At 36.6% G+C, this 16,315-nt stretch overlaps 2 protein-coding genes across 9 annotated transcripts; both read right to left on the reverse strand.

Annotated features, from left to right (window-relative positions):
* Positions 1-3,153: 3,153 nt before the first annotated feature.
* LOC109065730 (protein regulator of cytokinesis 1-like) lies at positions 3,154-13,674 on the reverse strand. 8 transcript variants are annotated; one of them, XM_042728217.1, is made up of 15 exons: positions 13,562-13,674; positions 11,177-11,309; positions 10,967-11,089; positions 10,314-10,547; positions 10,035-10,205; positions 9,811-9,960; positions 9,509-9,656; positions 9,285-9,421; positions 9,121-9,216; positions 6,187-6,333; positions 5,879-5,989; positions 5,343-5,450; positions 5,045-5,221; positions 4,084-4,115; positions 3,154-3,386 (listed from the first exon to the last, which is right to left on the reverse strand). In XM_042728217.1, exons 3-15 carry the CDS (start codon positions 11,075-11,077, stop codon positions 3,338-3,340), a joined length of 1,671 nt encoding a protein of 556 aa, XP_042584151.1. In that variant the 5' UTR covers positions 11,078-11,089; positions 11,177-11,309; positions 13,562-13,674; the 3' UTR covers positions 3,154-3,337. The 8 variants fall into 8 exon arrangements, with proteins under 8 accessions (XP_042584151.1, XP_042584144.1, XP_042584145.1 ...); XM_042728210.1 differs by lacking the exon at positions 13,562-13,674 and adding an exon at positions 11,779-12,071; XM_042728211.1 differs by lacking the exon at positions 13,562-13,674 and adding an exon at positions 11,779-12,069 and having other exon boundaries at positions 5,045-5,218.
* A 235-nt stretch (positions 13,675-13,909) lies between these two features.
* On the reverse strand, positions 13,910-16,247 carry LOC109067492 (vacuolar protein sorting-associated protein 33B-like). The gene is made up of 6 exons (XM_042728222.1): positions 15,141-16,247; positions 14,932-15,024; positions 14,787-14,841; positions 14,638-14,684; positions 14,355-14,486; positions 13,910-13,987 (listed from the first exon to the last, which is right to left on the reverse strand). Exons 1-5 carry the CDS (start codon positions 15,159-15,161, stop codon positions 14,403-14,405), a joined length of 300 nt encoding a protein of 99 aa, XP_042584156.1. The 5' UTR covers positions 15,162-16,247; the 3' UTR covers positions 13,910-13,987; positions 14,355-14,402.
* Between the last annotated feature and the right edge of the window lie 68 nt (positions 16,248-16,315).

Genomic DNA, 16,315 nt, shown 5'->3' on the forward strand with positions numbered 1-16,315 from the left:
ATGTACATTTAGTCATTTAGCAGACGCTTTTATCCAAAGCGACTTACAAATGAGGACAATGGAAGAAATCTAAATCAACAAAAGAGCAATTATACGCAAGTGCTATACAAGTCCCAGTTAGCTTAACGCAGTACACGGATAAAGGGTTTTTTTAAGTATAAAAAATAAAAAGAAATCAGAATAAAAAAAGAATAGAGCAAGTTACTGTTAGAGGTCTTTTTTTTTGCTTTTTTTTTATTATAATTTATTCTATAATAAATAACAGGTCATTCCACCAGGAGGGAACATTTAATTTAAAAGTCTGTGAAAGTGATTTTGTGCCTCTTTGGGATGGCACAATCAAGCAACGTTCACTTGCAGAACTCAAGCTTCTAGAGGGCACATACTGTAAGTCTGAAGTAATGAATTTAGGTAAAGGGGTGCAGAGCCAGTGGTGGTTTTGTAGGCAAACATTAATGCCTAGAATTTTATGCAAGCAGCTATTGGTAGCCAGTGCAAGTTGATTAACAGAGGTGTGACGTGCATTCTTTTTGTCTCATTAAAAAATTATCTTGCAGCCGTGTTCTGAATTAATTGTAAAGGTTTGATAGAACTGGCTGGAAGACCTGCCAAGAGAGCATTGCAATAGTCCAGCCTGGACAGAGCATGTTCCGAAAGAAAGGGCATGATCTTCTTGAAGCTGAGTAAAGCAAATCTGCAGGACCGGACAGTTTTAGTAATGTGGTCTGAGAAAGTCAGCTGATCATCAATCATAACTCCAAGGTTTTTGGCTGTTTTTGAAGGAGTTATGGTTGATGTGCCTAACTGGATGGTGAAATTGTGATGAAACGATGGGTTTGCTGGAACCACGAGCAGTTCTGTCTTGGCAAGGTTGAGTTGAAGGTGATGGTCCTTCTTCCAGCAAGAAATGTCTGTTAGACAAGCTAATGCTATTTTTTTATATTTTTGGGTTGTAGCCTAACCATGATTTTTCCAACTGATCAGTTTTCTGTTCAAAAACAAATATATTCAGAATACAGTTGTCCTAGTAAGATTAAAGCCTTCTATTATGGTGGCTCAATTATTAATATCCTTATATGTAATTTACTCATTATTTTTAAAATTGCTAACAAGTTGCTAAATAAGAGCAACAGCTGGATGTGAATTTATATGCTTGAAGAATATAACAACTGCTTAAATCCATAAATTATACAGAAACTTGTTTGGAATAAAACAGATTTCAAGATTCAAATATCTTAGATATTAGGAACAGTAGAAACAGTGTGACTAAAATAATGACAGCACTCACAGAATGTTCAGAAGTGAACTGTAAGTGAATTGTACAATATAATAAAGAATGCAATAAAGTTTTTATTTTTACATTGTGCAAAACATTCAAAAGAAACATTAAAATACATTGTGTTTTTGACAATATTGCCAATAATGAGAAATAACAAGTACTTAATATTTCTTTAGTCTTAATTTGTTAGGAACAGCTGAGCAGTTGTAACATTAAAATGCACATTCATTTGTTACAAGTACATATAAAGCAGTGCTTGTCCTAGTGTTAAAGTGAACATACATGTAGAATCCCACGAAAAGACATTTAAATATGCACAGGGCCGTAAAATGTTTTTTGCCCCTTCCTGTTTTTTTTTTTATAATTATTTACATTTGTCACACTTAAAAGATTGAGATCATCAAACAAATTTTAATATTACACAAAGACAACCCTAGTAAATAGAAAATGCAGTTTTGAAATAATGATTTCATTTATTAAGGTGGAAACAAATCTGTCCAAACCTACCTGGCACTATGTGAAAAAGTAAAAGTATGTGAAAACTAATAACTGGTTGTGCCACCCAGCAACAACTGCAATCAAGCATTTGTGATAACTAGTAATGAGTCTTTCACATCACTGTGGAGGAATTTTTGCCTGCTCTTGTTTACAGAATTGTTTTAATTTAGCCACATTGGAGAGTTTGAGCACGAATGGACGGTTTAAGGTCATGCTACAGCATCTCAATGGGATTTAAGTCCAGACCTTCATTTTGTTTTTCTTGAGCCATTCAGAGGTGGACTTGCTGCTGTGTTTGGGATCATTGTCCTGCTGCAGAACCCAAGTGTGCTTGAGCTTGAGTGCACAAACTGACAGCCGGACATTCTCCTTCAGGATTTTTTGATAAAGTGCAGAATTCATGCTTCCATCAGCAAGTCATCCAGCTCCTGAAGATGCAAAGCAGCCCCAGACCATCACACTACCACCACCATATTTTACTGCTGGTATGATGTTCTTTTTATGTGTGTTGGTTTTTTGCCAGATGAAATGGTACACACACCTTCCAAAAAGCAAAACTTTTGTCTCATCAGTCCACAGAATATTTGCCCAAAAGTCTTGGGGATAATCAGGTTATTTTTTGGCAAATGTGAGATGAACCTTTGTGTTCTTTTTGGTCAGCAGCGGTTTTCGTCTTGGAACTCTCCCATGGATGCCATTTTTTGCCCAGTCTCTTTCTTATTGTTGAACCATGAACACTGACCTAAATTGAGGCAACTGAGGCCTGCAGTTCTTTAGATGCTGTTCTGGGTTCTTCTGTGACCTCTTGGATGAGTCGTCGTTGTGCTCTTGGAGTAATTCTGGTAGGCCGGCCACTCCTGGAAAGGTTCACCACTGTTCCAAGTTTTCTCCATTTGTGAATAATGGCTCTCACTGTGGTTCGCTGGAGTTCCAAAGCCTTAGAAATGGCTTTATGACCCTTTTCAGACTGATACATGTCACCTATTTTGTTTCTCATCTGTTCTTGTATTTCTTTAGATCGTGGCATGATGTGTTGTTCTTTAAGCATGCTTCACTTTATCAGACAGCTTCTATTGAAGTGATTTCTTGATTCAACAGGTCTGGCAGTACTCAGGCCTGGGTGTGACCAGTGAAATTTAACTTAGCTTTCTTAAATAATGTGGTTAATCACAGTTCTTTCATTTTTTTAACAGGAGTGGGCAATTCATTTTTCACATAGGGCCAGGTAGGTTTGGACAGCTTTTTTCCCTTAATAAATGAAATAATCATTTAAAAACTGCATTTTGTATTTACTTGCATTATCTTTGTGTAATCTTAAAATTTGTTTGATGATGAAAAAAAAAACAATGCGACAAAAAAAAAAAAAAAAAAAAAAAAAAAAAAAAAAAAAAAAAAAACAGGAAGGGGGGAAAAAACCTTTTTACGTTACTGTATTACCTTCATTTACATATAAAATGCATAGCTAAAGCTAAAAGAACAAGAACCCATAAGCCATCATCTAAAGATCCCAGTCCTAGTATGCATGCATGCAGTAGAGTTAAAGCTTAATGATGGTTGAGTTCAGGATTTCAGGTACGTGTTTTGATTTAGATGACTTGGAGAGGTCTCGCTGTGACAAGAAAATGACAGATTAAGAGACATTTTGACATGAAAATATGCATCTGAACACTGATATGAAATGATGTAATTCATAATATATACTGGATATATTTACAGGCAAAAAATAATAAAGACAGAGTGACAGATAATGGCAGTCAGGCATTAACTGAATTGTAAATAAATATAGATAGTCTTGGTTTATAAATGTGGATTAGGAAAAAAATAAAATAAAAAAAAAAACACAGCCAAAGAGAGCACAAGAGGATGTATAAAAGCACAACTAATCAGATATTATACATGCATCACAAATGCCTTCAGAGGTCCATGAAAACTTTATTTGTTTGTATAAATTTATCATATGGAACATGTCCTACTTGCCTGTTCTGTTAAAAGAATGTAACTATATTAGATATAATTCGGTAAGTTCAGTATTCATTTAACAATACAGTCAGCCAATCATTACTGCAAAATAAACCCCTTTATACCCTGTCAGTCTCGATCAACCCATAAGAGGTTATTTATCAGTAATTAACATCCAAGTGCATTGTCCCTACATACTTTATAAAAGTGTTTAGTTAAATATATAAAAGTGTTACTTTAGTAAAAGTGATTACATACAGTGTTAGCACATCAAAGTGTGTTTAAGCAGTGTTTAACCATACAGTTAGACAAAATTGAGGATGTTTGGAAATAAATCTCTAACAAACCTTGATTTTATGGATTCAGGCTTGACAAATTCCTTTAGAAACAAGTTTTTTATTAGCATAACATTATGCCAGTATCATCATTTTTTTAAAAATAGGCATTTATATACTTTTACACTTAACGGAATAGTTCACTCCAAAGAATTAAAATTTGCTGAAAATTCATTCACTCCTAGGCCATCCAAGATGTAGATGAGTTTGTTGGGAACAGATTTGGAGAAAATGTATTATTACATACTTGCCCACCAATGGATCCTCTGCAGTGAATGGGTGCCGTCAGAATGAGAGAACAAACAGCTGATAAAAACATCACAATAATCCACACCACTCCAGTCCATTAATTAACGTCTTGTAAAGTGAAAAGCTGCATGGTTGTAAAAAACAAAAAATAACCAATCCATCATTTACACAGTTTAACTTCAAACTGTTGTGTCTAGCCATAGTCCATAATCCATAATAATGCTTCCTCAAGTCCATCCCCTGTTCAAAAACCACAGATATGAGACTGTTATCTCTTGTAAAGAGTGCATATTTCTCTCCGGATTCAGACAAGATGACTTTTTAACTGGAGAAAGCAATATTACGGATAGAGTTTAAAATATCTTAATGATGGATTTATCTTTTTTTTTTCAGAAATGAATTGATGGACTGGAGTCACGTGGATTACTTGTGGTTTACTGTGATGTTCTAATCAGCAGTTTGGACTCTCATTCCGACGGCACCCATTCACTGCAGAGGATCCATTTGTGAGCAAGTGATGCAATATATTTTTTTTCTCCCAAATCTGTTCTGATAAAGAAACAAAGTCATCTACATTTTGGATGGCCTGAGGGCAATTACATTTTCAGCAAATTGTAATTTTTGGGTTTCTAAGGCTATTCCTTTAAAACACAATTCAGTTCAAGCTCTTGCTCTCTTTGACCAGACTGTGAGTTACTGATGGAGAAGATGAAGACGAGTTCACCTGAAATTCTGAATAAGTGCCTGCGACAGAGTTAATGCTGAAGTTACGCAGTGGACTAGCTTGTACCTTCGTCATCCCAGCCACACCACCAGTTAGATGACAGATATTCTCCTTATTGCATTCTAGCAAACCTTGATGAGGAGGTTTGCCATGGTCTGGAGTCTTCACATTGCCCTGCTTTGAAAAAAGACGTGTAAGGGAAGAAGTTACACATTAACTTTGTTCATCAGTAAAGGATTGGGCAAATTAGTTAATTAAAAGCTTGAGAACAATGGTGTTGTTACAGCCGTTCACTGACCTTGCTTGCTGAAATCGGAGGACGCAATATAGGAGAATGACAGACAGTACCACCAAAGACAGATCGGATAGTGCTGTTAGAAGTGCCAGTACTGGAGGTGGCGTTTAGCTGAGGAAACGCCAAAGAGTTAATACTGAAACAGCCATGCATTCATTTAAAATTAAAATAAAAAATGTGTTCATCAAGGTGTTTAATGAGAATAAAACCAACATGAACACCCACTTTTCACAACCCAATCAATTTCCAATGGATAAAGTCAAGTCCTGCTTTGCATGTTTTATATTGCAATACACTTTTTCACTCAGAAATATGTAGGAATGCACGATAAATATCGGCACAATATTTATGTGTATCTCGTCAGTAGAGATTTACCGCTGATTACAGAACCGGCTTTACTGATGAGATGCACATTAAATATTGTGCGATATTTATCGTGCATCCCTAGAAATATGACACATTACAGGGCTGTGAACAGGGTTTCACATTGACTTGAATTCTGCTGTCTTCATCAGGAAAAATAGTCCTATTGTACTTGCCTTTCGAGGTTTACAAGGTGTTGTGCTGCCCAGAAATCTTCGTTTAGTTGGTGTCCGGATCACAGTGCCATAGACCATGTCCTCCTCTGTCTGCTTACTCTTCTTTAGTTGCTGCATGAAAGTTATTGTATTATGAAAATCTATCAATATTAAATCTTCATGGTTTCAGAACTGGTCATTCTCTAGTAATGCATAATTCATAAATTCAAACTACTCAGCAAATTTGGGTTAATGTATAAAATCAGAATTCTAGTTCACAGCTCTGGAGTACAGGTATATTCCTATGCCCAGTAAAGTGAAATACATACCCGCTCCTGTTTTTCCCGCTCTTTCTCCAGCCGGTACGTCTCCCATTGATCAGTAACAAACTGCATGAACTTCTGACCATTCACCTGGAACTCTCTGTTCTGTTCATGTTCCCACTGTTCAATCTCAGCCTTCAGCTTCTTCTCAAGCTAAATGAGAGAGACTCCATTACTAATGGCTAACCTTATAACCTAATATACTACTGTCCAAAAGTTAGAGGTTGGCAAAGTTTATAAAGACACCAAGACGGCAGTTATTGGATCAAAAATACAGTCAAACAGATATTATATTAAATTTAAAAATAGCTGTTTTTCATTTTAATATATATTTATTCCTATGATAAATTACAGTTATATTAAATATAAATAAAGTTGAATTTTCAGCAACAATTACTCCAGTCCTCAGTGATCCTTCAAGGGATACTCCACCCCAAAATGAAAATTTTGTCATTAATCACTTACCCCCATGTCATTCCAAACCCGTAAAAGCTTAGTTCGTCTTAATACAAACAAAAATAACAATTTTATTCAACAATTTCTTTGTCAACAGTCTCCTCTGTGTCTCTCCATATCACCGTATGCTGTGTATGCTCTTCTGTATCATCCGCGCCACAAGGATGCGCTGTTTCTATGTGTATTTAGCTTTGATTTGAAAGAAAACAGTGCATCCTTGACACAGAAGAGCATACGCAGCATACAGTCATATGGAGAGACACAAAGGAGACTGTTGACAAAGGAATTGTTGAATAAAGTCATTATTTTTGTTTTCTTCACTTACAAACCCAGTCTCCGTCTCTTCATATAACCCAGATTGCACGTCTGATGGCAGATGGAGTATTCTGACGACGACTTTTGTACCTTTTATGGACCTTGACACTGTTATTTATTTGCCAGTCACGAGGTCACAAGCCTCCCGGTTTTCATCCAAAATCTCATAAATCGTGTTCGGAAGACGAACAAAGCTTTCACGGGTTTGGAACGACATGGGGGTAAGTGATTAATGACTAAATTTTCATTTTGGAGTGGAGTATCCCTTTCAGAAATCATTCTAATATGCTGATTTGGCTCTCAAGAAACATTTCTATTATAATCAATGTTGAAACAATTGTGCTGCTTAATTATTTTGTAGAAGCCATATACATTTTTTCAGGATTCTTTGATGAATAAAAAAGGTCAAAAGATTATTAAAATTAGATATCTTTCAAACAATGTAAAGAAGCTTCAAATTTAAGAGTCCTTGCTGAATTAACGTATTTATATACAGGTCCTTCTCAAAAAATTTGCATATTGTGAAAAAGTTCATTATTTTCCATAATGTAATGATAAAAATTTAACTTTCATATATTTTAGATTCATTGCACACCAACTGAAATATTTCAGGTCTTTTATTGTTTTAATACTGATGATTTTGGCATACAGCTCATGAAAACCCCAAAATTCCTATCTCAAAAAATTAGCATATCATGAAAAGGTTCTCTAAACGAGCTATTAACCTAATCATCTGAATCAACTAATTAACTCTAAACACCTGCAAAAGATTCCTGAGGCTTTTAAAAACTCCCAGCCTGGTTCATTACTCAAAACCGCAATCATGGGTAAGACTGCCGACCTGACTGCTGTCCAGAAGGCCATCATTGACACCCTCAAGCGAGAGGGTAAGACAGAGAAAGAAATTTCTGAACGAATAGGCTGTTCCCAGAGTGCTGTATCAAGGCACCTCAGTGGGAAGTCTGTGGGAAGGAAAAAGTGTGGCAAAAAACGCTGCACAACGAGAAGAGGTGACCGGACCCTGAGGAAGATTGTGGAGAAGGACCGATTCCAGACCTTGGGGGACCTGAGGAAGCAGTGGACTGAGTCTGGAGTAGAAACATCCAGAGCCACCGTGCACAGGCGTGTGCTTTCGAACCAGAAACAGCGGCAGAAGCGCCTGACCTGGGCTACAGAGAAGCAGCACTGGACTGTTGCTCAGTGGTCCAAAGTACTTTTTTCGGATGAAAGCAAATTTTGCATGTCATTCGGAAATCAAGGTGCCAGAGTCTGGAGGAAGACTAGGGAGAAGGAAATGCCAAAATGCATGAAGTCCAGTGTCAAGTACCCACAGTCAGTGATGGTCTGGGGTGCCATGTCAGCTGCTGGTGTTGGTCCACTGTGTTTTATCAAGGGCAGGGTCAATGCAGCTAGCTATCAGGAGATTTTGGAGCACTTCATGCTTCCATCTGCTGAAAAGCTTTATGGAGATGAAGATTTCGTTTTTCAGCACGACCTGGCACCTGCTCACAGTGCCAAAACCACTGGTAAATGGTTTACTGACCATGGTATTACTGTGCTCAATTGGCCTGCCAACTCTCCTGACCTGAACCCCATAGAGAATCTGTGGGATATTGTGAAGAGAAAGTTGAGAGACGCAAGACCCAACACTCTGGATGAGCTTAAGGCCGCTATCGAAGCATCCTGGGCCTCCATAACACCTCAGCAGTGCCACAGGCTGATTGCCTCCATGCCACGCCGCATTGAAGCAGCCATTTCTGCAAAAGGATTCCCGACCAAGTATTGAGTGCATAACTGAACATAATTATTTGAAGGTTGACTTTTTTTGTATTAAAAACACTTTTCTTTTATTGGTCGGATGAAATATGCTAATTTTTGGAGATAGGAATTTTGGGTTTTCATGAGCTGTATTCCAAAATCATCAGTATTAAAACAATAAAAGACCTGAAATATTTCAGTTGGTGTGCAATGAATCTAAAATATATAAAAGTTTAATTTTTATCATTACATTATGGAAAATAATGAACTTTTTCACAATATGCTAATTTTTTGAGAAGGACCTGTGTATATATATATATATATATATATATATATATATATATATATATTTTTTAAAATCTCCCTCACCCCAAACTTTTGTATGGTAGTGTACACATGTGTCATAATTACCTTGGGGAGACCTTTGACCAGATCAGCCCGTTGTTTCTCCTCCTTCAGAAGGTTTCCTCCTCTGTTGGTAAATCTGGTTGGATCTTTGGCCTTTTCCTACCACAAAACACAGAGTGTTAGGTGATGCAAAAACTTGATGAATATTTTCAGTCAGTTCAACTTACTTCAAGCTCTAAGAAAAGTCTCCAGCTTTCCTCCCATTTGTGAACACCTTCAAAAAGATCTTTATGATCCTCATAATACTGTTTAAGCTGCACTTTTTCTGCATCATGCAAACTCAGGAGTTCCTCACTGAAATCATCTGAGAGAAGAAAAAAACCCTTTAAACCTTAATTCCATTACAAAAGACAGTCAACAGTGTAAATAATTCACAAAAATGACAACTCACCATCATAATAGGACACAAAAGCTTGCCGTTGGTCAGTGCTATAAAAGCACTTATCCCAGAACACCGCAATCTCGTTCCGAATGGCCTCAGTAACATTCTGAATACTTTTAAGCTTCAGTTCCTCAAGACGTTTGACCTCAGCTTGTAACTGACAGTAGAGGACATAAAAATTGTTTAATACAATGATTGGACATTTGGAAGCCTTAATTCATGCAACGTTGTATAATTGAAGTAAGGGGAGAAAATCAAGTTTATTTTCTCTATTTTTTTTCATAGAGGCAAATTGTCAAAAGGTTACTAACAGCTTCCATGTTTCTTTTTTTTGACAGGGTCATGTGCTCAGAAATTGCTTCACGCTCTTCCTGTGGAATCTGCAACCGTTCCCATAGTTCATGGATCTTCTCCCGATAAGAGCCACAGACACGTTCATTCTCTGCCTTTCTGCTCTCCAACTGAAATGATAAATACTGTATTATATAACTGCTTAACAATGTTTACAGTATGTCAGATTCAGCTTTTGTTGCACCTGGTGAAGGAGGACTTTGAGTGAATCAAGGTTTTCTTTAGACAAGCAAAAGCTCTCTTCATCTTCACATACGACATCCTTCTCAAAACTGGTCTCAGGCAACTGATCCAGATCGTCCATGCAAAGTATTATTTGCTTCTTCAATGTGACAAATACCTTACGTCTTCGTTCCTTTAAATATATATAAAACACTGTATATCAAACTGAACACAGTACTTCAATAACAGACTGAGACCTTTTTGAGAGTGTAGTATTTAAAACAAAGATGTATTGTCATACTTTCTCAGCAGTGAGAGAGGAGATGTGTTGACGGAATTTCTCCAGCTGTTCCAGGGACGGAACAGAATCAGCAGAGATAGAAAACGGCTGGAAGCAGAGCAGGTCACACAGATCCTGATCCTGCTCGGTGAAGGCTTTGAGTGCTTGCGTTCTCTGATTCTTCTCCTTTAACATCACTTCAAGACGTGTCCGGAGGTCTTTTTCCTGCTGTAGCATAGTGCTACTTCTGTCCTCCTGAAATGATAATGAACCAGAACAACAAAAAACATGTTTGTTTGTTTTTTTTTCATTCTGGAGGGACCCCATAAAATCAAAAACGGAGTTATGTGGCTTTTAGTGTATTAGCTACGAAGCCATTTTTTAGTTTAGAATCATTAATGCTCACCAAGACTGCATTTATCTGATCAATAATACAGTAAAAACAGTTATATTGTGAAATAATATTATAATTTAAAATAACTTTTACATTTTGAAATGTAATTGATTCCTGTGATGACAAAGCTGAATCTTCAGCAAGCATTACTCCAGTCTTCAGTGTCACATGATCCTTCAGAAATCCTTCTTATATAATGATTTGGTGCTCAGGAAAAAGTTTGTTGTGCTGCTTTAACATTTTGTGTTGTTTAAAGGTTGTATCCAGAGCAAAAACTTACCTGAAATGGGGGGAGCTGTAGTTCCAAACACAATTTACTCAACTCATTTTGACATTTCTCAATACTGGCCGTCAGACGTTTCCGCAGACTCTCTTCCTCAGCTATCATCATGTCCAGAAGACTCTAAAGTACACGTTTTGTTAGTTCATCACTGAAAACACTCTTTCTTGGGATTCATCAGTTGTTACTCAAGCACAACTCAACACTCACTTTGACATGATTCTTAACCACATTTGTCCTTTCTAATCTCTGATCCTCCGGGATGCCAATTTCCTCCCAGATGTCCTTCAGGTGGCAGAGAGCTTTATTCAGACATGCCACCGACTCTGCAGCAATCACCTCACTGAAGTCATTTAGAGAAAGAGCAGAAACACAGCGTCGATAAACATCTATTCTAACAGATGTGTACTTATAGATATCCACCAGTGATTAAGTTACGTCCATTAATAACATTAACAGTTACTACATCATTATCTACTCAGGTGTTTAGAAATGCGTTTTCATATGTTCATTCACTGAATGCACAAAGCACTGTATAAAATGTTTGCTATGACTTTATACAACCCACCCACTCATACAAGCTGGAGGAGTTAAAAGAGCTGAAAACACTTGTTATCTGACAACAGCAGTAACGTTACACGTTAATCGCGTGTGTGCATTAAAATACAATGCTAATGTTATCATCTTCAAAACAAGCTAACGTTACAACTCAAGCTAAATTTTGATCAAATGACACACATGCTTAAATCTGTGTCTCTGCATTCGTAGATTAATATCATATCATATCATATCATATCAGCAAACATACTCACCTCTTCCTCATCCTCGCCCCAGGACAAGGATCTTCGCTGTTTATTTGTATTTTATAAAGGAATATTTCACTGTACAGTCTTCGCACCTACAATTGTGCGCGCACCGTTTCTGTCTGATTCAAAATATGCGTCAAAACAGCGCCGCTGCTCTGATTGGCTGTTTTGAGCTTTTCTGCGCATGCGCGAGGATGTGTCAAACAGACGGATTGTTCCTGCATGACCTCAGAAACATTTTTAAACGACCACTCCTTATTTTTTCCATGAATAATGTACTATGGTAATGTATAGCGACAAATAAATAATTGTGCAGCAATAATAATGGTCGATCTTACCGTTTATTTATTAAGGAATATCCTGTGTCTCTGTTCATTGCACTATTTATGTTTAATGTCTATTATCTTGCATATTTTTCTGTTAGCTTTTTCCATTACGACATTTGTGTTTAAAACTAGCTGCTTTTCATGATAGGTTGAATTTATTTTACATAATAAATAACATTAAACACATCTCATAACAAAGTGTATCACATGTACCATATGTGACCCTGGACCACAAAACCAGTCACAAGTGTAATTTTTTTGAAATCTCAAAGCTGAATAAATAAGCTTTCCATTGATGTATGGTTTGTTAGGATAGGACAATATTTGGCCGAGAGACAACTATTTGAAAATCTGGAATCTGAGGGTGCAAAAAAATCCGATTTTTGAAAAAATCACCTTTACAGTTGTCCAAATTGAGTCCTTAGCATTGCATATTACTAATCAAAAATAAAGTTTTGATATAATTACGGTGGGAAATTTACAAAATGTCTTTATGGAACATGATCTTTACTTAATATCCTAATGATTTTTGGCATAAAAGACAAATCGATAATTTTAAACCATACAATGTATTGTTGGCTATTGCTACAAATATACCCGTGCTACTTAAGACTGGTTTTGTGGTATAGGGTCACATATTTGTGTGCATATTGTATGCAGCATTGTTGTGCATTTAAAAAATAAACTGTTTAACTTCCACTTGACCATATGCACATTTCACTCAATTGACTGGAGCTAAAAGACACACCTGACACCAGTAACTATTTAATTGGTCAGTCCTGAATCAGTTATTACATGCATGACAAACTCTGAACAAACTGTATAAAACATTTTTAAAAAGTGCAGTTTTCTTCATTCATAAATTCAGATGACACCTGCGCAGACACTTCACCTGAAAATGACAATCCTGTCCTAATTTACTCACCCTCATATCGTTCCAGACATGCATGACTTTCTTTCTTCTGTGAAAAATAAAATAAAAATATTTTGAGAAACATTTCAGTGTTTAATCCCCCGTACAGTAAAGGTCAATGGTCACCTAAGCTGTTTGGTTACAAACATTCTTCAAAATATATTTTTTATGTTCTGCACAAGAAACAAAGTCATGCAGGTTTGAAACATGAGGGTGGGTAAAAAACTATCCCTTTAAGATCTACTATCCCCTCTAATAGTACATTAATTTTGGGATGATTTAGGTGTCCGGGATAATTAGGGCATATTCTGTCTTTTTTGTCCTCTCCTGGAATCGATCATAAAGTGTCCTCTTGTGGAATGTTTTCTCAGACTCAAGCACTGTTATCCAGTAATGCTTCCAGAAGCCGTGCACTGTTTGTGATGGCTGTAGTGACCACTATGAATCTGCAACCTTTCAAATGGACAATTTTATATGAACCATATATTCCCTTTTTTTTTTACGTAATAAGTATTTACAAAAACACAAAATACATTCTAGAATCCTTTACCTCTTTCCTTGCCAAGGAACCGGAGTACAGAGATCTCATTGAAGGTGCAGCCACCAAGAAACATCACTGGAACAATCCTTTGAGCATCAGTTTTGCTCCTGAACTACTGCCACCTGAAACAAAAACAGGACAAAAGAGCGGGAAATGAAGGCTTGATAGAAAAAAAACTAAATAAAAAAATTATTATTATTAATAATAATGATGATAATAGTTTTCTAAGCAAAAGAAAACTGACAAAAATGTGTGATAAAAATTCTAAATAATTATGAATATATTCTGAAATACTACACCATCATATTATGTTACTTGGCTTACAAACAGCTTTATACAAACAAATTCTTTGTTCAAACCTTTTACAGCAAATTCCTGTCCATTCAGCATGCGTGCAACCTCCTCCAGACCTGTCCAACCATCTCTCTCCAACACCTGCGGACAGCACAGGCCAGAAGCAAACACTTTCAAATGTTGCTTAGCAAGAACAAGAAAGCAGCCCAAGCCTTCTTTGAAAGCTAACCTGTCCGATCAGTTTGCATCTCAGAGGAATATAAGCACCACTAAAAACATATGCCATGTCTCGTGGAACACGAAGATCATATTCCTCATCTGACTTTGGTATCTGTATGTGTAGATTAGATGATCATGAAGTTAACAGCATCATTTTGAACAGGAATTTTTTTTTTTTTTTAGAAACATAAGAAACTACCCAGTGCATGCATGTGTACATTGTAGTTAATGTAATAAATATGAGAGAGAGAGAGAGTGAATGAGAGATTGCACTTACCCACATTCTCACCTACAGTCTTGTCAGTGACGAGTTTCCCCACTTTACTCTCCATCACTGTCAGTGTTTCTCTGCTTGCTGTTCTTCCAGCAGACCCAGCTGCCTCAGGTTTGCAAACGTCAGCAGGTGCTCTATACAATAACTCTAAAACAAGAGACAACTTACAGCATCATAGAGAACATAATCTCAAAAGAGTTTCAGTAATTTAAGATCATCCATTTTAAAGGCATTCTTATAAAATAATATGGCTTTAGGAAGCTTTCGGTCAATGACTAGTTCATAAATATAAACATACCTGAAGGTACTGAGCTTTAAGAGATTTACAGTCTTTGGACAAAAGACCTTTGGGAGAATTAAACACATTTAAACACATTATTGAACAGATGTTCATTAAATAAACTGCTTAAGACATTGAATCTATATACAAGAATGAATCAGACTCACCATTTTCTGTGATGGACAACAGGCAAAGGAGTCTTAGACTGTCAATCATTGACACCTGATGGACAGAGTTTCCTCAAGAATTATTATTATTGTAGCATTATCATACCAGTGTCTTATAACAATAACAGTGTTTGTTTTTACATACCTGTCTGTTGATATGTTCTTCAGTGTAGGTGATACATTCACGGGTCTCAAAGCCTTCAAGTAATGCTAATATATGGGAAAGAGCGGAGAAAATCTAGAAATGGGTGAGATTACAGTGTCGTGTTGTAGAATTCATATTTCAGATTTGCATGATCTCATACTTATCAAGCCATCTTATGTTCAGTCTTCAACAATTCCTGGAAATCTTACTTGGTTTTTCTTTTTCATCATGGATTCACTTGCACCAATATCTAGTGGAAGAACAAAACAAATCTGTCTCCATAATACGGCTGCAAGTGGAGCACGCACCGCACCGCAGCCATCAGGCCAAGCTAGTGAAACTAGCTGACAAGTTGTATAACTTGCGGGACCTCAATCGCTGCACTCGCACAGGTGAGACTTTAAAACTGCTGCTCCGGAGATGAATACATTTCCAGCCTCTAATTATACTGTCTTGCATCTGTGTTGACAGGTTGGACAGCGGAAAGGGTTCAAGAATACTTTGTGTGGGCGTCTCGGGTGGTAAAAGGGCTCCGTGGCACCAGTGCAGCTCTCGAGGAGAAACTGCAGCAGCTCTTTTTGGAGAGAGGAGTGGAGTTGTGATGATGTCACATAACTTTTTTTTTTTTTTTTTTTGTAACTGATCATCATGGGATGTTCTTTACCCTAACGGGACAGTTCAGCCCTCCCTGTAGTGGTTCTGAACCTGTGGTGACTTTCTTTCCTCTGTTGAGCACAAGAGGAGATGCTGATGAAGATTTCCTCCACATCTTCTGTTGTGTTCCGCTTAATGAAGTCACCCAGAACAACATCGGGTGGGTGAATGACGACTGAATGTGAATTTTTGAGTTAGCTTTAGTGTTAGAATTTTTTTTAATTAAATACATTCGTATTATTAAAAAAATATATAAGTGTATAATGCTTGCACAGATATGAAATGAAATTAAAGTTAAATGTGACTTGTGTCACATATCGTGTAATATTCTTAAATGGATCAATATGAATAATAAATATAAAAGATAGTGCTTTATTTCCGAGATGTGTCATGTTGTATCCATAGTTTAGTTTACAGAAAAACTATTAGATTACAAGTTTTGGTACTGTAACTGTGTGGAATAAACCACAGCTATTAAATGACAAAATAAAAGTGAAATGATGATCCTGATAGCAAACACTGCTTGAAGGAGATAGGATATTAATTTGAGTGAGAATGGGAACATAAATATTAATTTATGATTTTTAGGAAGTATAGAACACGTTTTCAAAATAATAGTAATGATTTTAGAATATATGGCTTTTTTTTTACCTGATTACTGTTATTCCGCTGACAACTTATCACCAAAAGGAAAGGACAGGACAAAAAAAAAATTGTTGAATTATAAAAG

This window comes from Cyprinus carpio, chromosome B7 (genome assembly GCF_018340385.1).
Source record: "Cyprinus carpio isolate SPL01 chromosome B7, ASM1834038v1, whole genome shotgun sequence".
Classification (NCBI taxonomy): Eukaryota; Metazoa; Chordata; class Actinopteri; order Cypriniformes; family Cyprinidae; genus Cyprinus; species Cyprinus carpio.